Source organism: Mytilus edulis, chromosome 6, assembly GCF_963676685.1.
Source record: "Mytilus edulis chromosome 6, xbMytEdul2.2, whole genome shotgun sequence".
In the NCBI taxonomy this organism is placed as follows: Eukaryota; Metazoa; Mollusca; class Bivalvia; order Mytilida; family Mytilidae; genus Mytilus; species Mytilus edulis.
Genome location: NC_092349.1, coordinates 71,340,121 through 71,352,937, shown reverse-complemented (window position 1 = coordinate 71,352,937; position 12,817 = coordinate 71,340,121). Strand labels below are relative to the sequence as shown.

Genomic DNA, 12,817 nt, shown 5'->3' with positions numbered 1-12,817 from the left:
CTGTTGCCTTTATTTGGCTTATGTCAAGATCAAAGTAAATGTGCTAAAATACCTCCTTCACCCTCACCAATTGAATAGTTGGTAGGGATTGCAATATTTATGTAAATGGCATAATGACAAATTTAAACCAATGCAAAAGTTTCTCTTTACAGCAGTACACAATCAGCTTAGCATTAATTATAACTTTAGTTTCACCATATTGCCATCATAATGAAGAAAAACCCAATCCAAATATCTAGTTTTCCATGCTTAAAGTCTTGCTGCAAAATTGCTTATATATTCAATAGAGACAATAATTTTGTTTGGAAATCAAGTCTTATTAAACAGAAAGAAATAATAACTTCTAAAATGTTGGCTGGCTAAAATTTTTGTTCCATTCTACTTTGACAGTGAACACATAAAACAACAATAGAGCACTATTTGCATAAATATATTCTTCAACAAAATATACATTTCTTTGGTCAATTCTATCTTGACTGTATATATATAACAGTTTATCATATAACTTAATAATTTATACATATAACTAAATAATCAATAAACTACAAATATATGTACATTAACAAAATGAATGATACAAAACATTATTAAAACCCACTAGATTTAAACCTTCAAGAAACTTGATATTATTTCAATAATAGAATAAGGATACATGATTTTCAATATCATGACAATATCTACCAGAATTTTAATAATGTGGAAATAGTCAATAATAGATCTCTGTAAGATCTTTTTTCTGTAGTCAAAAGCAACAAAATACTTTTAAACCTTGAAATATTCTGAATTATCTGCATTACAGTTTTATATTTACATTATAAATACATTACTGTGGATTCGTTTATTTTCGTGTGTACAAAATTTCGTGGATCATGGAAAACTTGCATGTTCCTGGATATTCAATTTCGTAGTTTTGCCGAAATCTGCATATAAGTAGAAAATTTTGTTTATGGCTGAACATTTTATATAGTGGTTCACCTGTACCCACAAAAGTTACGAAAATTGATATTCTACAGATACTAATGAATCCACAGTAAGTTTTAATTACATGACATTTTGTATTTGATATTTGATAGAAGAACATGAAATCCTTCTCTGACATTTTTGTTTTACATAATTATGAAAAGAGGCCTCTCTATAGAGTGCATAAAAATATTGCTGTAAAAAAAAAGGTTTACAATTACATTTTTTTAATATACATCAACATGTATATACAAAAACAATGAAAACATCTATTCATGGAATATTTTAATTCCTGTCTGACTTTTCCGAAAACTAAAAGAACAGATTTTTGGCACATTGAATTGATTGACAGTTTTCATGTCATTGTTAATTTCACATGATTTGAAAGAAGAAAAATAGTTTAAATGCTGAGTTTGTGAACAATATTTTTTAAAACAATTTAAGTATGAAAATTGAAGACTATGCTATACATTATATGTATTACATTGGCCGAACAACAATATAAAACTTATGATCCTGAGACACAACTAAAAAATCATAAAATATGAACCCTCTATCTCCACTGCAAATGATGCTGTCCGTTTACTTGTGTTATATATGGTTGCAAAAAAACTAAGTCCACTTATAAGTAAATTACAGGAAATAACAAAAACAAACATTTTTTTCAGATGGTACATCTTATTGTTGAAGAAGCTCATCTTATTTTCAAAGAAAAAGGACACCCGTTGGTCGGTCAAATACAGAAAAATGAAGAAAAAATCTAAAATGTGGATTCAGATTATTCAAATAAAATAATGTGTTTTCAAAATGTTGCTGTGGATCCTTTCTTTTGACCATAATAAAGCATACCTGCCAAGTTTTGAAAGTGCCCATGGGGGTTTTAGTGCGCGACAACAATTTCCATACCTGCCAACTGTCACTATTTGCGGGGGATTTCCCCCATGGAGGCTTCTAAATAGAACTTTTAAAAGAACAATTTTGTCCACAATTTTAAACAAAACAATTAATTTTACAATGGTCATAGGCTTATAAAAGTATGAAGAAGCAAAAAAACAACATAAAAATTCATTTGAAGACCCCTTTGGAGGTTTTTGAGAGTTACAAGAGCCATCTTGCACGTAAAAACCCCATGGACATTTTGAAAAGTTGGCAGGTATGAATTTCAAAGGTTACAATTCTTTGTGATGACTATTTTGCGTGTGCTGTTTTGTGGTCTAGAAAAAGTGTCATATTTGTAAGATGAGCTTACATGCCTTTTTCTAAAGTTTATTTGCATGATTCTAGTTATTATATATCAGTAGAAACGATGAACATGTAGCTGCAAGACCAGGAATTAATTTCATGTGTAAGGATATTAAATAATTGTTAACTTTTCCAATTTAAAATAATGCACGAAGAATTCGAAAGACCTTTATCAGGTTGGGAACAACACCTGGGGGTATCCCCTCAATGTAAGGACATTAAAAACCACTTTTTAAGTAAAAATGAGCACATATTCATATTATTTGAAGAAACTTTTCCCTAAGAATTATACATCTTATGATCTATCTGGTATAATATGGTCAACACATGTCCAAGAATTTTGGTATGTTCTTGGCCTAATATATCATGTATATCTTCTTTATTTTTCAAAATAATTGGACCCTACATTTAGAAAAATAGTTCTAAATATAATGTCAGAATTTCCCATTTCTACATGTAAGTTAAATAAAAATCTACATTTTTCATTTTTATTTTTCACAGAAGTAAAATGACCCCTTGACTAAGGCAAGTCTCTCATTTAAGGGATTCCTCATGTGTTTTTTTGTTTGTTTTGTCCATGTGAAAAATAAAGAATAGTACATTAAATGATTTGGTATTTTAATTAAATACATAAATAAAATTTGTTAAAGCAAGAGTAATATCAATAAATTAGTGAAAAAACTACTATTTATTATCTTTATGGTAAATGTACTGCATCATTGAAGTTTGTAAATCAGCCATGCTTTTATTCTTATTCTGTGTAAGAACCTCCTTGCAGATGAAAAACCATTTGCCATGTTCACAATTTAAAAAAACAGAGGAATTCAACACAAGCTCAAAATTTAGGATGTTAGAATTATCTTTAGAGAAAACATTTTTGATTGGCTGATTAATTTGATCATAAGAAACATAGAATTTGATTGGCTGAACACGAATGTCTTCCTTGGACACAGTTCAAAATCGGGAACCATCATATTTTTCGTGTACATTTTCACAAAATCGTGTTTTAGAGGGTTTTTCACGATCACGATCGTGCAATCGTGATAAAGGGTTTAAAATCGTGTAATACACGCCTAAATCGTGAAAGTTGGCAGGTTTGATAAAGCTCTGTAGAAATTTAACAAAAATTTAATCATGTGTTAATGAAGGTTTGAGAAATTATTAATGTCCAACTTTGACTTTACCTACTTTGTATTTCTTTATGTGCCTGTCCCCAAAAAGTAGTAAAATAACAAAAATAACCAAACACCAAGGTATATTCAAAACTGAAAGTCCCTTATCAAATGGCAAAACCAAAAGCTCAAACACATCATAGGAATTCCTGGAAGACAACTGTACTACTGTGGATTCATTATGGTTGAAAATGCAAGTTTTCCACTATCCACGAAAATTGATACCCACGAAAATAAATGAATCCACAGTATTTATTTCATGCATTTCCTAACAAGTGTAGTAATTGGTGGATTAAACCTGGCTGCATATCTTGTCCCAAGTCAAAGTATGTAATGCAATGGTTGTTGTTAATTCATGTCTGTCATATGTCTTAACTGTAAATTGTATTGTCATGAATTAGGCTTTTTGTTTTCCTTGTTTACATTGCTTCACAATTTTCATGTCGGGCCTTTTACAACTGACTATATAGTATGGGGTTTTCCTTCTTGTTGGAAGTCATACAGTGACCTATAATTGCTTATATCTTCATAATTTGAACTCTAGTGGATTGTTGTCTCGTTGATAATCAGACCACATCTCCATATTTTAATAACAATTAATAATGAATAGTGTCAGTCCTGAATTCAAATATCACTGAAAGCTTGATGATATTCCAGAAAGCTTAGGGGGTATTCCAAATATACAAAGGGGTGTTTCAGATACTACTATTAAGTGTGGCAAGAAGACACATTAAAAATTGTCATCCCAAGAAATAGAGAATTAATCCATTTTATGCATTGTGAATAAAAAAAAGAACCATCAGTAAGCAGTGAAGTACATACATGTTTATTTTTAAAATAGCACCATTTAAAATAGGACAGGCTTGGTGGCTGAATGCATGATAGTTTTCAATATTTTAGGGAATTCCTTAGAATTCCTAGAAATTTTATGTATTATCTTATAAATTAAGATAAGAGCTCAAAGGCAAACTGAAAAAAAGGTATCATATGTTTGTTAATCTTAATATAATATATTTGTCAATAGAATAATTCTTTGACCCCTCTTAAAACATGAAATTGCTTAAAAAGCTGACATATTAAAACATGAAATTGCTTAAAAAGCTGACATATCAGTTTGATCAAAAAGATCTTCTTCACTACCATTATTACTAGATAACAAGGCTTCAGCTTCAGATTCAGCTTTTTGTTTTACATGCTTTCTTCTACTCTTTAAATACTTGAACCATGCCAGAAATCTTGCTTTACGCCTAACCACGTCTGTAAAATATAAAAACTCAATTTTAAAACAATTATACAAGCTTAAGTACTTCTTGAATTGTAATTTTCAATTCCAATTAATCTTTTTAGGTGACTGAACAACACATTGATTCAATAAAGGATGTAGCACATAAGTGAATAGTTTTTTTCAGTTTTTCAGTTCAATTTTCTTTTTGATATTTGAAATTGTAGATCAGTTATTAGTTTTACTATATTGATTTTTATGATGTTTATTGTACCGGTAAATAAATTTGAAAGAACAACATCATTTGGTATGCCTTCTTACTTTCTTTAGATGCATTGTCATTAAAAAATGTCCGGATCTTGAGACCATTAATTGATGTAAAACTACAAATTAGTGAAAATATAAGCATGTTTCTAACTCCTTGAAAGGTAACGTTAACCTTAGATGAATTTGTCTATAAGTTTTAGGTTTTTATGGACTTGCATTGAATTACAGCTCCTGAATTACTTCAATTTCTTGCATTGGCTTTAAAAATTCTTGCTTTTTAGTATTCTAATCTAGATAAATCTAGAAAATGGCTACTGATGCACTCAACTTATAAAGTATTCTTTTCATTATCATATATCAAACTAATAATTTTTAATATATAACTAAACACATGTAATAAAATACCTTTAACAAACTCTGGTTTGAGATTATGTGTAACTACTGGATCAATGTATTCTGTGTGTTTGTTCTTACACATCCCACAGTACCAAACACCTACTAACACTAAAGTTACAAGAAATACCACACATACCAGGGCCCACTGAGGGTCTTTAGAGCTGCAATAAAAATGTAAAATTAAAGTTTTTTTTATATTCAGTTTTTTTCTTTGTTTTACTGCATTGCTTTAAATCATAATTTTTTTCTACAAAAAAACAAATTTTTCAAAACAATTTATAAACAAATAATCAAATTCCCTTTCAAGAAAGAGACTCTTTATTTTGATTAAAGGAAAACCAAGTTTTTTATTCTTCTAAATGCCATATGTTTGGTATCTATACAAAAGTTACAAATTTACGTATTAAAAGTCCATGATCTCCCACTTGCAAAAGAACATGTTAACAAGAGATCATCACATTGGTTCATTTATGAATGGTTTTGTTTCATTAAAATACTTGAATGTATGTTTTAAAATTTAACTCATACTGTGTTTCCTCACTGATTAAATGATATGGTGGCATTGAGATTAAATTTTTCGGTTGTAATGTCTTATATGGAAATAGTATTATCAAAAACACCTCTCAGAAGGATAGGATTAAGATTGTTGACCACTGTCAGTTGTGACTTTAGCTCTGTCATATATGAAAAGTTTGTTGCATTTTTACAACTACAAAATCAAAGATTCCTTAAATTTAGTAGCAAGCTTGATGTGAGCATACAATTCTGTCTGATACAGTCATTCATATCTCATCATCTTACTGCTTTTCAAAATGTATAACCATAACAAGGCATACATTTGCATAGTTAGTGAGCAATAGGTAGAGGGTTTCTTTTGTTGATTTTACATTTCTTTTCTAAAGCTAAGTTACAACAATATATCACTTACTATTCCATCTGTAAAATAGCCTCCCAGTCTGCCATACCAGGAATAGTTGAGTTCTCTGTATCATTCAAGCCTCTTTTTGAAACATGTAAACTGTTATCTGTTGTTACTTCTGTAGTGTTGGATTTTATCTTTTTCTTTTTGATATGAATATTTTCCTTTGCATTATCTTTCCCTTTATTGGTAGCTTGTCTTTTAACTTTTCTCTTTTGATGATTTTTTTTCCGCTTTTTCATTTGATTATATATTTCAAAATATTTATCAGATTTTAAATTATTTAATTCATTTATATTACACACGCCTTTACTCAACTGTGGCATATCATGAAAATGCTGAACACAAAGAGAACAAAATTTTGTATAAAAATTTTCTAAACTATCATTATCATGATTATGAAGATATGAACAACAGTTATCATACACATTTTGATGTGTTCTTTGTGTTCTTTTTCTAAGTATATTGCACATCATAATAATCTGTGTTAAGTGTATTTGAGCTTGTGTTTCAATGTTGATAAACGGCCATCTTGTCTTCTGATGATGTTCCATTCTAAATGTTTTATCATCATTCTTGGCTGATGTATCTTGCACATTTTTTTCAGGATGAGTTTTTACAATAGAATCAATGGTGGCAATTAAGCTGTCTGTTGGAGCTGTTTGACACTGTAATATATATAAATATGATATGATATTTATAGTTGGAACTCAAATCAATAGATTCATTAATAATGGTTTGCAGATTATCAATATAAACATTTTTTTTTTATCATGCTTATATATATATACATGATATACATGATATATAAGAAGATGTTATAGATGATGGCATAAAAAGAAATATTTTTCTCAATAGGACATGCAGGAAGAAGAGGGATGTTTTTCATCTAGGCTAATCCTGATACTATAACACAATAAAATGAAACTGGAAGTAATATCAAACATGTCAAATAGGGTTTTATCAATATTGAACATGCATGCATCAACCCGAGACACCAATATTACCCCAAGAGCTCTGCTTGAGATATTAGATTATATTGGGTGATTGTTGATACAGTGTGTGTAATTGAAAAGTCATGTACCTCAAGTTAAGTCTAATCAAGAAGTTTTCTTCACGAAAACATGACATAATACATATAAGGGGTTTTATAAAGCATCTGTAGCCAAGACTGATAATGATTACTTGATGTCATTTATATTAAGGGTTTGATTGATATTGATACACAGACTCACAGGTTGTAATAAATAGAGTCTAGAGAATACCATAGGCATTAATATTCTATATCACATCAGTATCATACTGACAAATCACGCTAATTATTTTCCAAAAATAACGGTAACAATATTTTTTTAAAACGTCTGACGAATCACAATTAGAATATATCTTTATTTTATACTACCCTACAGAAAGAAGATTATGAAAGTCCTGGAAACTTTTAAAGAGCAGGGATAAAGGCACACCTTCTATCCAGTAAATGACGTCATCAAGGCATGTGAAACTGATGATCTTTTCCAGTGAAAGACATGATTCCGGAAATGACATACATTTGTATTTGACCCTTATGGTAGCTGAAAATTGGTACACGCCATTATTCCGACAGCCCATTAGTCCGACAGCTCATTAATCCGACAACCCATTGTTCTGACAGCCCATTGGTTCGACAACCCATTAGTCCGACAACCCAATAGTCCGACAACCCATTTGTCCGACATTTGAGAATCAGATATTGGGCGGTATCAGTGTAAAAAAATATGCCCGTCTCAGTGTCTATGTCATAACGTATATGTTATACAGTACCGTGTTTGTATTTACCATTGTCAATGTACAGAATTATTTCCGTATGGATTGACTTCGAATTCTGTATATATACGGAAATATGACGTAACAGTTCTTTGCTAACTTAGATACAGACTATTGGCAATTTAATAATAACGGGCGGCCGCAATCATACCACCTCTTCTTATTTGTATGTGTAGAATAAGAATTAGTTATACTGCATTTTATAATTTGTTCTTATATTTGTATTATTATACAACTGTAAATTAATCCAGGTTTGGGGAGGGTTGGCTCCTTCAGACATGTTTAAACCCGCCACATTCAGTATGTGCCTGTCTCAACTCATGAGGCTGTAGCATGTGTAGTTTAGTGGTTGTTGTTGCTCCATGTATGTCATACCGGTATTTGTTTTACATAAATTTTTGTTATTAAATAGGTCGTTAGTTTTCTCAATTGAATTATTTCAAACGGTCATGTCGGCGATAACTGGAAGGAAATGCCACGAGGAGGATGAATTTCGCAGGATTGTAATGATTAAAGCTGATTGGGTGATCTTGGTGAAGATGTTATGCATAATGCCATTGACATGTTTTTAGAAGTCACATGTAATACATTAATTTCTAAGATTTTTATCAATTGGTCGATGCCATAAAATTTGTATAATCGAGGGATCACTACATACAAATGTACAATCTAATTTAGAAAAAATAAAGGGGCTCTTGATCTTTCTAATAGATCTACAGCTCTGAAATGTCCAGTGGAAGCAGAAATTACATGATAGTCATGAATATTGGTTTAAACGTTCGCAAAGATGGTGAAGAACCTATAACCAGATGCTCCGCAGTGCATAGCTTTATACGACCACAGAGGTTGAACCCTGAACGGTTGGGGCAAGTATGGACACAACATTCAAGCTGGATTCAGCTCTAAATTTGGATTGTGATTAAATAGTTGACACAGCATAGGTTTCTGACACAGAATGAATGTGTTCTAATGAACTTAAAATTTTTGTTTTCTCTTAGAGCAATTCACTATGCTGTTGAATATTAATCCTCTCAAAAAAATGTTTGAAGAAATTTTCTTTTTTATTTATGAAATTTGAAATGAGAAAAATTTAACCCAATTTTTTTAATCACATCCCCCTTTCCCTTATTCCAAAACTAATCTCAATTAAAATTTCTAATGGAGTTTGCAACAATAACTACTCATTTAAATACATCATAAAATATTAAGATGTAAAAAAACTGCTTGTTATCACTGAATGGTAAAGATTATTTTAAATTATCAGTTGGTAGTAAAAAGTGAATATACATTGTATATTGTATATAACAAAGATTTAAGTTGATTCTGGACAAAGAAAGATAACTCCAATTAAAAAAAAATCTTGCTATTGCACAATATTTTGCAATTAGATATTTCTTGCTTACTATTCTGGACAAAGAAAGATAACTCTAATTAAAAAAAAATTTGCTATTTCACAATATTGTGCAATTAGATATTTCTTGCCATTGCGCAATACTGTGCAATTGAAAAGACTTGCTATTGCACAATACTTAATATAATAATTTTAGATCCTGATTTGGACCAACTTGAAAACTGGGCCCATAATAAAAAATCTAAGTACATTTTTGGATTCAGCATATCAAAGAACCCCAAGATTTCAATTTTTGTTAAAATCAGACTAAGTTTAATTTTGGACCCTTTGGACTTTAGTGTAGACCAATTTGAAAACAGGACCAAAAATGAAGAATCTACATACACAGTTAGATTTGGTATATCAAAGAACCCCATTTATTCAATTTTTGATGAAATCAAACAAAGTTTAACCCCGATTTGGACCAACTTGAAAACTGGGCCAATAATCAAGAATCTAAGTACATTTTTAGATTCAGCATATCAAAGAACCTAACTGATTCATTTTTTGTCAAAATCAAACTAAGTTTAATTTTGGACCCTTTGGACCTTAATGTAGACCAATTTGAAAACGGGACCAAAAGTTAAGAATCTACATACACAGTCATGACAGTTAGATTCGGCATATCAAAGAACCCCAATTATTCAATTTAGATGAAATCAAACAAAGTTTAATTTTGGACCCTTTGGGCCCCTTATTCTGTTGGGACCAAAACTCCCAAAATCAATACCAACCTTCCTTTTATGGTCATAAACCTTGTGTTTAAATTTCATAGATTTCTATTTACTTATACTAACGTTATGGTGCGAAAACCAAGAAAAATGCTTATTTGGGTCCCTTTTTGGCCGCCCCTAATTCCTAAACTGTTGGGACCTAAACTCCCAAAATCAATACCAACCTTCCTTTTGTAGTCATTAACATTGTGTTTAAATTTCATTGATTTCTATTTACTTAAACTAAAGTTATTGTGCGAAAACCAAGAATAATGCTTATTTGGGCCCTTTTTTGGCCCCTAATTCCTAAACTGTTGAAACCAAAACTCCCAAAATCAATCCCAACCGTTCTTTTGTGGTCATAAACCTTGTGTCAAAATTTCATAGATTTCTATTAACTTAAACTAAAGTTATAGTGCGAAAACCAAGAAAATGCTTATTTGGGCCCTTTTTGGCCCCTCATTCCTAAAATGTTGGGACCAAAACTCCCAAAATCAATACCAACCTTCCTTTTGTGGTCATAAACCTTGTGTTAAAATTTCATAGATTTCCATTCACTTTTACTAAAGTTAGAGTGCGAAAACTAAAAGTATTCGGACGACGACGACGACGACGCAGACGACGACGCCAACGTGATAGCAATATACGACAAAAATTTTTTCAAATTTTGCGGTCGTATAAAAACAATACAGAACACATCACACTCTTAAAAGTTTTACTTGTGTTTGTACTGTAATTTTCAAACCGTATCTTTAGATTATATATCTTTTTAGTTTACACTCACTTCATCAGGACCCTCTCCACAAGGGAAGATTCGCTATCCCTGTGGTACATTTACATGTGATTGTTTGCATGTATCTTGTTGCCCGTAAACAACTCCCTAGAATATACGCTTTTGTTTTATTCATTTACATGTGCTTTATAAATTGGAACTGGAATCAATGAAAACGTATTAAATCTCAAAAACGTTTTTATTCCACCCCGCCCCTGCTCCAACTGCATTATAAAAGTGAATTGTTTCATTTGCTAGTGATATATCAAGTGTCATCTCTATGTCTGATTGACTGTTATGAGAACTGCACGTGTACTGTCTTTATATTTCAAGGATTCATGCATCCGATCAATTCATCAAAGGCACGGTTGGTGTCATTCGAGAAGCTGGAGTTGCTCATCTTTGCGGTTGAAAGTACTGCGACCAAAGAGGGCAGGTATGATTGTCCAACTCTGATAGATTTATTTATTTAGAAAATGGTGGTGGAACCTCAGTTCGTTGATTCAAAAGTGAGGAAATCGCAGATCTGATAAAAATAATCGGGTAAATCAATAGAAATAAACAAACCCTTGGACTAGAACAGCTAATAAGGACAATGGAAAACCGTGCCGAAAATTAAATTTTTTTTAAAATACCCTGACCCGTAAAACAATAAATAGGGAATGTGTCCATGGAGCACATATGATGCCCCTGCTTGCCGAACTTATAAAGTTATAAAGGGACATTACCAAAGAACGATAAAATTGACACTACCCAAATTTGAACTTGATCTGAGTTTTGTGGTAAAAAGTTATGTGTATATATTTTATAAAATTTGGTTGAGGCAATTGTAACTATATACACATATACTTCAATTACAAAATGGGAATGAAAAATGTAGTATTTTTCCAATTTGTAAAGGGACATAACTCTAGAACGAAACTTGTAGCATTTTTTTTTCATCTGTAAAGGGGCATAAACTTTAGAACGATTACACACTCACTCAGGCGCCACTAAAATCCAAACTTGATCTGTGTTGTGTGTTAATAAGCCTTGTGTATATGTTTCATAACATTTGGTTGAGGCAAACTAAAGTTAGAGAACAGAAACCAACTTTTGGATGGACGAGCGGACTTACAGACGACATGAGTAAAACTTTTGAGGCATAAAAAGGGGAACGAGGGTAAGACTTCAGTATTTGCAATAATCATGTGTATCAACCCAAGGCACTGAGACACATATATATCCCGTAAGGAAGAATAAACGAATCTAAGCAGACAACCACAATTATAATCGAGAACGGAGTTGCTCTTTTAAAGAAAAATTAACCGATACAATCATTATAGATGCATTGTCGGAATAATGAGCTGTCGGAATAATGGGCTGTCGGAATAATGAGCTGTCGGAATAATGGGCTGTCGGAATAATGAGCTGTTGGAGTATTGGGTTGTTGGAGTATTGGGCTGTCAAAGTAATGGGCTGTCGAGTAATGGACCAGGGCTGTCAGAATAATGGTTGTTGCAATGTGGGACTAGATGTCACCGCTGAAAATGACAGTTTGAAGCCCCACGTCATTCCTACTCTCATGTATGGGCCTTTCTAGGAGCCAACTATTAAGTTTCCACACTGTTGACAGCTGTATGATGGCCTATGAATACTTAAATTGCTTTTGAATTTTGATGGACACTTGTCTTTGCTGGCAATCATACCACATCTCCTTAATAAATTATTTGTACTTTTTCAGTTTTTGCTAATTTTGGAAGGATTATACACAGGCCACGACAGGTTAAATGTTATAGATAACTTAAGCTTCTAATCCTACTTACAAAGGGACTGTTAATATACCATATCAAAATCAAATATTTAGCATAGATGGGTAAAAAGGTTAAAAACATGTTTTTGACATCATCATTTTTCTTCTTCTTCGGAACAAGTTCTCTCCCGGATACTTATTCCGGATTTGTTTTGGACAAGAGGAGATA

At 31.6% G+C, this 12,817-nt stretch overlaps 1 protein-coding gene across 2 annotated transcripts; it reads right to left on the bottom strand.

Annotated features, from left to right (window-relative positions):
- Nucleotides 1–414: 414 nt before the first annotated feature.
- Nucleotides 415–12,803, bottom strand: LOC139528318 (uncharacterized). Of its 2 annotated transcripts, XM_071324248.1 has the most exons (5): nt 12,662–12,793; nt 6,188–6,846; nt 5,269–5,420; nt 4,448–4,631; nt 415–4,414 (listed from the first exon to the last, which is right to left on the bottom strand). In XM_071324248.1, exons 1-4 carry the CDS (start codon nt 12,728–12,730, stop codon nt 4,468–4,470), a joined length of 1,044 nt encoding a protein of 347 aa, XP_071180349.1. In that variant the 5' UTR covers nt 12,731–12,793; the 3' UTR covers nt 415–4,414; nt 4,448–4,467. The 2 variants fall into 2 exon arrangements, with proteins under 2 accessions (XP_071180349.1, XP_071180348.1); XM_071324247.1 differs by having other exon boundaries at nt 415–4,631; nt 12,662–12,803.
- Nucleotides 12,804–12,817: the final 14 nt, after the last annotated feature.

What these genes read in the sequence shown, in the direction of transcription:
- LOC139528318 (XM_071324247.1), bottom strand. Translation starts at nt 12,730, where the DNA reads ATGTTTTTAACCTTTTTACCCATCTATGCTAAATATTTGATTTTGATA. An exon ending in GCTATTTTACAGATGGAATA is followed by an intron (nt 5,421 to 6,187) that starts GTAAGTGATATA and finishes TTTTTATTGCAG; the next exon opens with CTCTAAAGACCCTCAGTGGG. An exon ending in CAAACCAGAGTTTGTTAAAG is followed by an intron (nt 4,632 to 5,268) that starts GTATTTTATTAC and finishes TATATTTTACAG; the next exon opens with ACGTGGTTAGGCGTAAAGCA.